This window comes from Pagrus major, chromosome 14 (assembly GCF_040436345.1).
Source record: "Pagrus major chromosome 14, Pma_NU_1.0".
Classification (NCBI taxonomy): Eukaryota; Metazoa; Chordata; class Actinopteri; order Spariformes; family Sparidae; genus Pagrus; species Pagrus major.
The window spans coordinates 11396959-11409858 of record NC_133228.1 but is presented as its reverse complement, the minus strand read 5'-3'; the positions used below and the strand labels follow the sequence as shown (position 1 = coordinate 11409858).

At 42.3% G+C, this 12900-nt stretch overlaps 1 protein-coding gene across 1 annotated transcript; it reads left to right on the top strand.

Annotated features, from left to right (window-relative positions):
• The first annotated feature begins 691 nt into the window (after nucleotides 1-691).
• On the top strand, nucleotides 692-12088 carry LOC141008069 (DENN domain-containing protein 2A-like). Its single transcript, XM_073480264.1, has 20 exons — nucleotides 692-884; nucleotides 1885-1956; nucleotides 3260-4366; nucleotides 4450-4541; nucleotides 4940-5034; nucleotides 5115-5324; nucleotides 5429-5522; nucleotides 5640-5690; nucleotides 5784-5986; nucleotides 6927-7036; nucleotides 7303-7372; nucleotides 8058-8135; nucleotides 8235-8375; nucleotides 8670-8818; nucleotides 9447-9624; nucleotides 9744-9785; nucleotides 10748-10856; nucleotides 10971-11234; nucleotides 11314-11400; nucleotides 11503-12088. The coding sequence occupies exons 1-20, from the start codon at nucleotides 853-855 to the stop codon at nucleotides 11532-11534; spliced, it is 3216 nt and encodes a 1071-aa protein (XP_073336365.1). The 5' UTR covers nucleotides 692-852; the 3' UTR covers nucleotides 11535-12088.
• The last annotated feature ends 812 nt before the right edge of the window (nucleotides 12089-12900 follow it).

The window sequence follows — 12900 nt, the reverse complement described above, 5'->3', positions numbered from 1 at the left end:
TTTCATTGTGATTAAAGTTAAAGGTGCAATATGTCATTTTTAATCAACTTTCAATACCATGAAGTCTATTTATTTAAAAAATAAATTTTGATTTTGATGAAGAAAGCAGCCTTGGAAGTGGATTAAATAGAGAACAACAGTAAAGAAAAAAATAAAATACATGACAATCTAGGTTAAAAATTGTACTTACAAGTATTTAATTGTATGTGTTCTATAATGATTTATATAAAAAATGTCTCTGAAATTTAAGGATTTTCTCTTGTTTTTTGTTTTTTTGGGTATAACAAGTTTAGACGCCTCTTGTCATTTCTTTGCTTGTATTTTGCATATATCATTGGGACGCTCCTTTTCATTACTGTATGGAGGTGAATATACACCGCAGGGCGAGGAGGGTGGGCTGACGTGCTACAGCTGCACTGTTACAACTGTAACTCGGGAACAGTTGTGATGTGAATTCCAACGAATGTCAGATTTGGAGGGAAATAATGTAATAGAATGACGTCTGTCCCATGTGTCAGTGCTTTCCCTTCATAATGTCAGCTGTGAGGGAGTCAACCAGCAGATAGAGACACATGTAAAGAGAGAGAGAGAGAGAAGAGAGGGAGGGAGGAAGTCATATTCAGGCTGTGTGTGGGCAGAGAAAGAGTGAATGAAAGTTGGAGATTGGAGACAGGGAGAGAGGAGTGTACAGCAGTTTGAGGTGAGACCCTTATGTCTCGCTCAATTACACATCTGACGACTTAATCGAGTGTTTTACCTGGACATACAGCACACCACATCGGGGTGGTTCAGAGGTTACACCAATGGATACTCATATAGCAACATCGGCTCCATTATGTTCCTGTTTCACTAATGAACACATGGAAACTGTACGACAGAAGGAGGTAAGAAACAGATCTAATTTGACATGTTTGATAGACAAAATGTGGTCTCAACAAACTGTGTTGTCTCATATTTTCATTGACCTGTTTGTGTTTCAAGTGTACAAACATTCAGTATTGGAGAAGCAATCTAAAGTCATATCTTTTCCGCTTAGTCACCTGTGAAAATTAACTCAAGAGGGGAGAAAATAAGATGTGATGTATTTATTTGGTAAAAACATATTTAGAAAATCAACTTTTTCCTAAAAGCAACCTCTTGCATAAGAGAAAACTACCACAACATATGCTTCTTCTTTTAATTGGGCCGCTCTTGATGGTTCCTTATCTTTATCACACAGTAGATAGGCATCTGGATGCCTTGTTTCCCAGCTAATCAGCCATAGCCTGCGTCTTTAAGAGCTGTATGCAGTCCCTCTGCTCATGCTACCCTGTCATTTTGACTACATATCAACTAAACAAATGGTGACAACAGCCTCAGAGCTGGGAAATGACCAAGCTCTATCTTAGAGGCCAGTGAACTTTGAAACACTGGCCTTTTAGAGATGTGAAAGTATGCAAGTCAAGAAGAGGAGAGCAGAGCATTTTGGTCGCTCTGAGGGCCAGAGGTTGGACTCCTGCAGCAGAATAAGGAGCATACATCAATACAGGAAAGGAAAGAAAAGGCTGAGGAGAGTGATTCAATCACGCAAGAGCTCCCTAATGACTGTTGAAATGTTGGTTTGTGTGATGAACTGCTTGAGGGAGTTGCACCGAGTCCCTGGCTGTCATGTTTTTCCTTGAGTCTGCCCAGCTGTCCCGTAAATACTGTACATTACCAGCTGTGAATGAATGGTCACACTGCATAAGCCTTAACAAGTCTGTTAATCTCTAATATGAAAAAACTCTTCATGATCATCAGTTTCATTGAAAAGAGCCAAGCCAGACAGGATGCAAATAAAAATCTAAACATTCAAACTCGATTCACAATCGATTGGCTTAATATGTTTTCCTCCTCATCTTTTAGGTGTACAGTGATCATGGAGGCCACTAAGAGAATGCCAACCAGGCCGGACTGTATCTACTCCACTATCAACAGGTTTGTATCAGATTGAACATTTACACTGTAGAAAATGAACATTTTTCCTCACAAATTCCTCTTGAGCTTGAGAAATACAGTAAGTAAGGCAGTTTAGGTTGCCCTTTTGTCATCACATCCATTAAGGAAAAGTCACAACAGGTCTTTCAACTTTGGGCTTCCCATTTCCTCCCGTTTATTTATTAAATCATAACGGTTTGATGAATTGGGCCGCGGTCCAAGTATGTGTTTATTTAGCGAGGCTGATGAGAAGAAGATGCTCGGTCATAGGGTTGTCCTCTGGCATTTACTCACAGGCTGAATTTTCCCACTGTTGCCAGAAAAAGACTAAGTGTCCCCTAACTGGTAGTCACAGAAACTGTACTGGGAAGTCTGGGAAAGTCTGGTAGCAGTCAGAGCCTTTTGTTGACATGAGTAGTCCAGTATAATTTTTAAAAAGATGTATTTCACTGAGAAATTCTGTAAGAAGTGGTTCCCAACCTTTTGTGTGTTTACCCCGATAGGCCTGTCAAATGAACTCAAGAAACTACCACCAAATGTGTGCATTTCAACTGATTTTAAAGTAGATGTTATTATTTTATATACTAAGGCCTATATAAAAGCATTTATTGCACTTTTTTGTACAAAATAAGGTTGGTTTGGTCAAGTTTGTGTTTTGTAAACTACTTCTAGGCCACCACTTGCACTGGCAGACATATTTCATGATTTTTAGCTATGCTATGTCAAAGTTGAACCATTTTTTGCTAAGAAGGCCTAGCTTCTTCAACTGCTGATTCATTAACATCCTTTTTAGCTTCAGCTATTTGTTCTTGAGCTAAATCCATTAGGCTACATTTAGCTAATTACTTTTTACTGTTTATCCAGTAGCCAACTCTTAGCTAACGCTATCTGTTTCAAACATCCGTCCATTAGCCTACTTTTAGTAATTCAAACTCTTTGTCAGTTAATGGTTTCAACTGCTTAGCCATTACTTTCAGCTAGCGTCAACTGTATTGTCAATGTCATACTTTTAGCTAGCTGTTTTGAGTGTTAATATATACAGTAACTTTCAGCTAACTATTTCAACTAAGCTATCTATAAATTAGTTTTAGCTAACTATTTCAGCTGCTTGCTTGCTAACTAGCTTCAAGCTCTCTCAGTGGCAACAAGTGTTGTCCAGGACTCCAACACACAATACAGCACAGTAGCTGTGATACGTATGTAATGGGTAGTTTACAGATTATTGTGACAATACATTTACTATTTTATGTTCATTTGCAACTTTGTAAAACTCAGAAAACATGTTTTTTCCTTTTGTGTTTAGACTGAAGAACGGCTGTCTTGGTGAGCTAAGTGGTCCCCATATTGCTTCAGTGGAAAACAAGGGAACTGTGCAAAGAAAAGAGGGGGCACCAAAACTCCCCTTCGCCCCATTAGACAACCTGAGCCACCAGAGGGAAGAATCACTCATCATGGCTCACAGGAAGTCTACTTTTGATCCTCACAGCAATGAGAACAATCTCTTGGTAGGCCACAAACTCTCAAGATCCAATGGAGGCAAAATCAAGGATAAGATTTCTCTGTGGGAGGGGAAAGAACCTCCTCATTCACCCATTACCTCAGGTTCTTTGGGTCAATGCACCAGCATAAAAAGGACCGAATCTTTGACGAAAAGCAACGATGAGCAGAGTACGGAGACTTCCAGGAGAGTATCCAATAAGGAAAAGCAAAATCTTGGGAAAGAGAACGGGGCTTCAAGGCCTTGTTCACCTGCTGAAACTGGGAAACAGCAAAGAGGGACGCTCAAGAGCAGCAAGCCCAGTGAGAACCGAAAAGGAGAGGATTGCGGTCGACTTGTCCACAAGGAAGAGCAAGATCACGAGAAAGAGAATGTAGAAAAGCTTGGGGATTCAAGGCCTTGTTCACCTACGTCGACAGTGCAGCAGCAGGTGGGGACGCTGAGGAAAAGCAGCGACAGGAGGCCAGCCGAACAAACCAGCCAGGAGAAGAGAGCTGTATTTACTCTTTTCAAAAAGCTGGAGGCTATGGGGGAGAATCACGGGAAAACTCCAACAGAACTCGGAAACTACTTCAGCCCACCAAGCAGGGACAAACGGACAGAGGTGACGAAGAAAGAATGTGAAGTCACGAGTCAGACTAGTGCACTGAAATCCTCTGGAGCCAGAGAAGGAAAGCAGGACCAGGAGAATGTGTACACAGAACCAGGAGAACCCCCCATCAACCCAGTCCCCAAACCCCAACGTACCTTCCAACATCCAGCTACTGCCTTTGTCGGGAAGAGTCAGAAGCAGGGGAGAGGGCAGAGGAACCTCCCACCACTGCCCTCCAACTCTACGAAAACGTCCTCGAAACCTCCCTCTGGTGTCTACGGAAGACCGAGGGGTGAGAGAGTTAGAGACAACATCAACAGGTATGGAGAGAACAAAAATATCGTGTTTTGTTTTTTATGGCTATGGTCACAGTTTGACCTGATGTTTCTCTTCATGGTGACAGGAAGTCCTTTGAGTTTGAAGACCTCGCAGGGTCAACCAGCCCGCTCTTGTCTCGCTCACTGTCTCAGGAACATCACTATGAAGACATCCTCGGTCAGTCACCTCTATTATCCTTCACTGATTTACATTTTTAAAGAAATAGTTTGACATTTGGCAAGAGATAGATGAGAACATCAACACCTATCTTGTAAATATAAAGCTACAGCCAGCCGCTGGTTAGCTTAGCTTAGCATAAAGACAGGAAACAAGGGGAAACAGCTAGCCTAGCTCTATCCAAAGATAAAAATTCTGTTCTGAAGTCTCTTTTGTTTGACTGGCTACTCATTATCGGACTGATTCATGTGTGGTATTGATCTTCTCATCTAATCCTAACCCTACAAACTGGAATGGAAACTGGAATCCCATATTGTTTGAACAATAAAACCTCTTAGTTTTGCCTATAAATGCCTATGAACATGTGTTGAACATTGCCATCTTTGCTCTCCTTGCAGATTCATCCAAAGAGAACCCATATGAGGACATCGAGTTGGATAGTCAGTGCTCCCAGCAGTCTTTGCCCTCCTCTCCTGGCGCCGATAGTACCAAGGTTCCCACAGTATAAGCCAAGCATAATACTTCACGTTTATGTTTGAAGTATTTCGAAAATTGATTAAATTTTGTCTGCAGACTTCAAGGCCCGGCTTCTTCAGGCAGAATTCAGCCAGGAGCTTCAAGCTGCTGGACCTGCGGCGAACCAACCAGTCGACCCACAGCACCAGCAGCGGCGGTGTTTCATCTCCACCCCAGCTCAGCCCTCCCTCCACTCCCACTGGGCCTGAAAACACTTCCTGGATGCCCGGGGATCTCTACAGCCGCACCTGCCGCAGGATACCAACGGTGTGGGCTTATTTTAGAGCTGTATAGGTAGAAGGTCACATCCTTGAGGACAGAAATCATGCTGTAGTATTTCTTCACACTGAGTCAGAGCTTTGTTCCAACAGGTTGTACTAAGAATCAACAGCATCTTTGAGGCTCGGATTGGGAAGAAACGTCTACGGAGGATCTATCATTACGCTGAGACAAGCTCAGGGAGAGGTGATGACGTTTAAATGATGATTATCCAGAGGAAATGAAACTTTATTCTACGCATTTTCTTATACCTATAATGTAAAATAGTAGTTTTGGCTAAAGAGACCTGACTTTTGTTTTCAGTAACAGATGACAACAGTGACTCCGAGAGTGAAGTTGAAGAAAGAGCAAAAGGTAGATTACCACACACAACATCTCCTTTTTGGCTTAACATCTTTTGACATCTTTAATTTATAACCACATTGTACGTTACTTTTTTCCCCCCAGCTCATCGTCAGCGTCTCAGGTCAGTCCAGTCCATACTGAGCCAGCCAGGCCAGGCTCAAGTCCAATACAACGGTACCAAGAGCTCCCGGGAAAAGGACCTCCACCAACGTCAGCTCTTTGAATATTTTCTAGTTGTGTCGCTGCAGAAGTCGAAGGCTGGTGCCCAATATCTGCCAGAGGTCTCGCAGCAGTTCCCCCTGAAGGTCAGGATCTGAGGGGTGCTTCGATCTTTGCTTGTTTTTTGTGCTCATTTTTTTTTAAAGGGGCAATTCACCAATTGTACACATTAAGTTAAGTTTACTCATCAAACAGTATAACATAGAGAGAGCTTCCTAAAGTCAGGGAAAAACCCAGATGATCAACTAGAATGGCAATCAGTAGAGGGCATACCTCCGCCAAGGCCCAATAGTCCCCTCATTCTCACTCATAGATACCAGCCACCTAAATACACCTGATTATTCTTTCCTCAAGATTCATGCATTATCCCCTGAAAATGTAGAAAACACAATGTTAAAGAATGAGAGACATAAATCCTTTATATGGATCAGCACCAAAAGTTAATGGGGTCTATTCTAGGCCGAGACCCATCCTCCATCCAAGCTCCATGGAAATCTGCTCAGTAGTTTTTTTGTAATCCTGCTGACAAACCAACCAACAAACGGACGAACGGACACAGGTGAAAACACAACTTCCTTGGAGGTATTTAGCCCAATTTAGGGTTTGAGGTTTTACATTTTTTAACAGAAAACCTGAATCACAAATTGCAAAAGTGATATAAAAGAGAGAGTGTTGCATTATGGGAAGTGTAGGATCCAGTCTTTTATATTTGGACTCTTACTTGGCCTTTGTTGCATCCATTCTGAATCTCTCTCTTGTGAGTTCATAAACTTTATGGAAGTGCAACACAAAATCCCTCATGTCTCAAAATAGAACGCTGCATTTTTTTACCCCGAGACAGAAAAAACGTTGAAAACTAAATATGTAAATGTGACTGGTCAAACTGCTTTTGTCCACAGGGATGTCCAGATACAAAAAAAGAAAGGTCCTTTGTTGAACATGCATGAAATAGTAATGGGAAATTAAGTTAATGAAAATGCATGAAAGCAGTAAAAACTGAGTCCCATTGCATCACTGCTTTTACAGCTGGAGCGCAGCTTCAAGTTCATGAGGGAGACGGAGGATCAGCTGAGGATCATTCCTCAGTTCTGTTTCCCTGATGCAAAAGACTGGGAGCCGGTGGAGAGCTACCTGAGGTGAGGGCATAAAAAATAACTTATGCTGCATAAATTAAAGTTAATTAACGGTCAATATTGTTTTAAATATCCTCCCCAGAGCTATTTCTCTCCTTAGCAACTCAACATGTTAAATACTGAAAATGACTGCTGATATGAACAGATGATGTATGGATGGATAAATGCCAGTATTACAGTTTGTATGTATGTAATTATCCATGTATATACAATCAAAATATGCTAATCACATGTTTATTTGTGTATTTGTTATGGGTCATCCCGCATAGTGAGATGTTCGCTTTTGTTTTGACCGGAGAGGATGGGAGCAGGAGGTTTGGATACTGCCGGCGTTTACTGGTAAATAGAAACGAGTCAAATAAATAAGTGCAGCGCTACTGAACAGGAAGTGGCTAAATACCACAATGACGGCTGAGTAAATAAGCGTGCCAAAATAGTCGGCGTGCCTGTGGGAAAACAGTCCATCTCAGAGTCTGGGAGGAAGTGTGTGAGACTGGGAAAGTGTGTGTGTGTGTGTGTGAGTGTGTGTGTTTGTGTGTGTGTGTGTGTGTGTTTGTGTGTGTGTGTGTGTGTGCCTTTTGACGTGCATATGAACATTTTTTTAATTTCTGAAACTTTTTTTGAATGGCCAGAAGTATACTTATATTATATGTTGTCCTCCAAATACTTTAATGCAATATGTAAGAGTAGAACATAAATTAAACATCATAAAACAAATTAACAAAAACTATAAACAGAATGTGAAGAAATAAGAGTTTTGATGTCATATTAAAGATGTCCGCTAGCCACATGGATAACTGAGCTAACAGCAGCTACAGTTAGCAGCAGTTAGCTGTTACTCTGGTGATATGTTGCCCCCTAGAGGTGGCCAATTCTTACAAAGTGCACCTTTAAAAACACAGTTGCTACTCCAAAAAATACACATAGCTGTTAAACTGAATTTCTCACATTCAGAAAAGATTCAACATTTTAAACATTTTCATTTAACAGTAGCAACAAATAAACTTTCACCTTTTGTTTTCAGCCAAGTGGGAAAGGCAAACGCCTACCAGAGGTCTACTGTATTGTTAGTCACCTTGGCTGTTTCAACCTGTTCTCCAAGGTAAACCACCCCAGCTGGTCCCATACGATAATATTATTGACATAAGTCATTAAGCGAATTTATAGTGTTTGTGGTTGTGCTTATTTGTGTGTACTGTAGGTGCTGGACGAGGTGGAGAGGCGGAGGGCTTTGTCTCCAGCCCTCGTACAGCCTTTTATGAGAGCCATCATGGAGGCTCAGTTTCCAGCCCCGGGCAGAACCATCACTATTAAAACTTTCCTTCCCGGCTCAGGCACTGAGGTCAGTGACACTGGAGGCTATCTGAAGCAAACATTGAAACTGGAGCCTTCAGAAATATTGAAGACTACAGAGCTCGATAAAATAAACCTGTTTTTGAAAGTTATGCCTGATTGACTACTAGAATATCAAGTTAACCAGCATTTTGGCAGCAATAATCTTACATTTAGTGGTGTGAAAATCATGTAACTGCAGAGTGTGAACATTTGTTGGCATGTTTTCAGTAACGCCCCCCTCATTGCGAGTGCCACGGCCCCTTAGCGATTGCCTAATGTCTTTTATGCGTTGTATTCCCAGGTGATGGAGCTCTGTCGACCCTCTGACTCCCGCCTGGAGCACGTAGACTTCGAGTGTCTGTTCTCCTGCCTGAGTCTGCGTCTGCTCCTCAGAGTGTTCGGGTCTCTGCTGCTGGAGCGGAGGGTCATCTTCACCGCTGATAAACTCAGGTCGGTCTCTTCAGTGGAGCCTTTATCCTGTAGGGACATACTGAAGTCTGTAGCTCCCCTGCCTCAGTGTGACAGCCCTTAAAAATATGATGTTGCACTGAACATCCTTCCCTCACTGTTTATGTAATTATGGAGCCGGCAGATATTAGGTGCAAGCAGCAGGGATGTTTTCATTATAAATTTATCAGAAATGCGGGTGGTCCAGACCCAGATTTTAAAATAAATCTATGGCAGCCCCAGTTTTATTCAGGGAACATGCCAGAGAGATATTTTGAGGCCAGTCTGTTGAGTTTTTTCGTGCTGGGGCCAGTTTGTTTGTTCTGCAGGAGAAAGCCAGTGGGAGTCAGAAAGAGCGGTCACACTAGTAGATGACCGGAATGCAAAGTTGAATGACGTAAATGAAGGAAGTATGTGGATTTGCTTTCCTTTCTGGGAAATGTTGTTACTTTGGGGAATATTAAAAGTGATTGGATGGTATTTTAGACAACAGCACCCTCATGTGGTGAGAAGGAGTACGTTTCTGTATCTTTCTGTCCTTCCCTCCTCCAGAAAGAAAGCAAAAATGAATCGTATAAGCTTCAAACATGCAATTAAAAGCATCCTGTTGTCCCTGTGTGTTTCCTCTCAGTACTCTCTCCCAGTGCTGCCATGCTGTTGTGGCGCTGCTCTACCCCTTCGTATGGCAGCACACTTACATCCCCGTGCTGCCCACGGCTATGCTCGACATCGTCTGCACTCCGACCCCGTTCATCGTCGGCCTGCTGTCCAGTACCCTGCCTCAGCTCACTGAGCTGCCCCTGGAGGAGGTCAGAGAGGCCTTAATTCATCTATCAAAATATGAAATCATTTACAGCTGTGAACATATAAAAACATTATGAATGCAAAAATGTTGTTCATTATCATAACTAAGGTCTTCTATGTGCAGGTTCTGGTTGTGGATCTTGGGAACAATCGATTTCTCAGACAGGTAGGCCTGCGTTCAGTCATGTTTGTGTGTTTTTTGTAGCTCTGCATGATCCGATTGTGGAACATTATCAAACAGTAATTAGCTCATTCTTAAAGGTCCCATATTATACTCGTAAACACTTGTTTTGGGTGTCTACTTGAAAATGTTTACACACTTTAATGTTCAAAAAACATACTATTTTTCTTACACTTTCCATTTCTGCAGCACCTCTATTCACCCTCTGTCTGAACGCTACATTCTAGTGCCTGTCTCTTTAAGAAATCCTCCAGAAATGGGTTAGTCTGGTCTGATTGGTCAGCTCTCACAGGCCTGAGCAGGCACTGCCCGCCATGTTTTTGCATCAGTTCTGCCAATGTTTTTTCATGGCTGAGGGTGCTGACACAGTTTCTCAGCTTTTCTCCGTGGATTGAGTGTTTCGATACTTTCACAGTATTTATATAGCAGCTACATCTCCTTTCTAATAACACTTTCTATAATATAGGACCTTTAAAGGGTGACTCCACCAATTTTACACATGAAACCAGCCACGAAAAAAGTAGTATAAAGTCTTTTGTGGCTCCAGAGGAAGCAGCATGTACTCTGATAAATTGTCACCAATGATTTCAATCAGTGGCTTTGTTGCATTGTGGGTAATGCAGGCGACAGGTTTTGAAAAGCAGTCCACTGGTCTAGCACACGTATAACCCTGTTGGATTATGGACAGTTTAAAAAGAAATGATTAAAATCGATCTTTTATATTCCACATATTCTTGCTAGTGCCTACGTTACCCACAATTCAGCCAGTAATTTTTATCACATTACATTCAGCTTCCTCTGGAGCCACAAAAGCCTTTATACTACTTTTTTCACATATGCAGTAGTCCTCCCAAAGACCTATAGACACACTGTAATTTGTAAAGTTGATTGAGTTACCCTCTAACATACCTGCACATGGTTTTAAAATCCTGTTTTGTCACATTCAGTTGGACGATGAAGACTCCATCCTGCCCTCTAAGCTCCAATCAGCCCTGGAGAACGTTCTGGAGAGGAGAAGAGAGCTTGCTAACGAAAGAGGAGGAGACACACCCAGTGGTGAGACATAACAAGAACTGGAACATAAAAGACATTTGATTTTTCAACTTCAGCAGCTCCTTGTGGTTGTGTTTGTATGTGTTTGTACAATATTTATCTCTTTATTCTCTTCAGACCAACTCAGCACCGTTGTGTCCGAGGCCTTTGTTCGTTTCTTCGTCGAGCTGGTAGGCCACTATCCACTCTTCATCACCGGAGAACGGGAAGACGGCTACTCTTCCTCTTCCTCCTCCCCGGTCCCCTGCTCCTTTCAGCATGAAGGTTTTCGCAAAGCGATCCCGTCTAAGACCGTCCGCCGCTTCCTGGAGGTCTTCATGGAGACTCAGATGTTTGGCTGGTTCATCCAGGAGAGAGAGCTCCACAGGCAGGCTCTGAGAGGTAAACAGCTGCAGTTAAAAGAGGTTCAGCCTTCGGGAGGTGATCCAATGATTCACGATTCTCTTTTTTTTTTCCTCAGGACTGTTTGAAGTCAGGGCGCAGGAGTATTTAGACTCCATCCATGAGAATGAACACCGGAGGGTCAACAGATTTCTCAAAGGCTTGGGTAAAGTTGTTTCTGAGTGATGCTTAGCCAGAATATTTTCAAACAATCTACTGTCGGCTCATTTTCACCTTAAACCCCTCTGTTTCCTTTCCTTTGCTCCAGGAAACAAGATGAAATTTCTTTCCAAGAAATAATCGCACTGTGATGCCTTCAAAAAGAGGCAAAAGCTAAAGACAAGGAGCACGGAAAGAAGGAAAGACTTCACGGACTGCAGAAAAAGAAATGATTATCTTGAGTGCTTTTTCAGAGACGCTCGTTCATGCCATCCTCATCTGTGCCAGTGTTTATGGCTGAGGGTTTTGCTCAAGGACACGTGATTCTTCAAATTGTTCCCACCAAGGAAAATCCTGCTGTGTTTCACATGAGACTGAAGGCTTACAGAATTATCTCCTCATGAGCACAAACAACAAAAAATAAAATAGGTCTCTGTAAACTACGTGCAAAACCTGAGTAAACTAATGTGTGCTGCTCACAGACATACTGTAGTATCATCTGATCCCACAAGGGGGCAGTAGTATGTTTTTTCTGATTACATGATCTTGGCATTGACAGTGACTGACCAGAAATGACACAGACCTGCTTTCCCGCTCTTTAATGCTTCGGTTTTCTTTTAGTCAGAGCAGTGACAACATCACAAGTGCCTGACTCTTTGACAATTAAATAAACATTCTCTGTTGGCTGTTTTGAAGCGGCGGGTTATTGTCTATTTTTTCCCCCTTGAAACAAATGCCCATAAATCATTGCATTACACGTTAAGAGTTTGGATGTCATTGTTGTAAACTTTGTAAATCACTTTCCTCTGAACCGTCTTCCAGTTTGCGGATCATGGTAAAAACAAAATGTATCCGATGACACCGTGCGCATTTTACAAGATGAGTTTAGTTACACATATGGAAAATACTGAGAGGAAAATCAAAGCCAAGTGAATTGTGTTCACTCAGCATTTGTGTGCCAGTTCTACACAGTGAGTAATCCGCATACCACCCGTTTGCTAACCATTCACTGCTGTGTTTGTGTGTTCGAAGTTATTTGGCCCTTTTACTACAAAGAGCCTCGGTTCAGAGTTGGTGGCAGCTCTTCTATTTCAGTCTCTGAGTCATGGAAACAAAGCAGATCTTTAGCCCACGAAGAGGAAAGCACATCTTTGTCAGCATGAAAACATAACACAGGTGCAGAGCAGAGCATAGTAGTGTATTGTCTGAGGACTAGTGGGCTCAGTTTGTGCGTGCTGAGCAAGCTTAAGGGCCCCCGGAGGCATCGCACAGCACCTAACCTGTCACCTTGTTAGTGGCAAGTTCACACACACCTGCTGGCACAGATGTTGATGCATATACACAGATGCACAAAGTACAGAGTACAAAACAGATACGGGCTTATGCACACACCCACACACAGACATTGTGCATACATACAAACCTATAGGGACACTGCATTGTTGGGGTACAAGACTGTGGACTAGCTGGTTCAGAAAAATATTGTATATACAAATACATGAAGCTG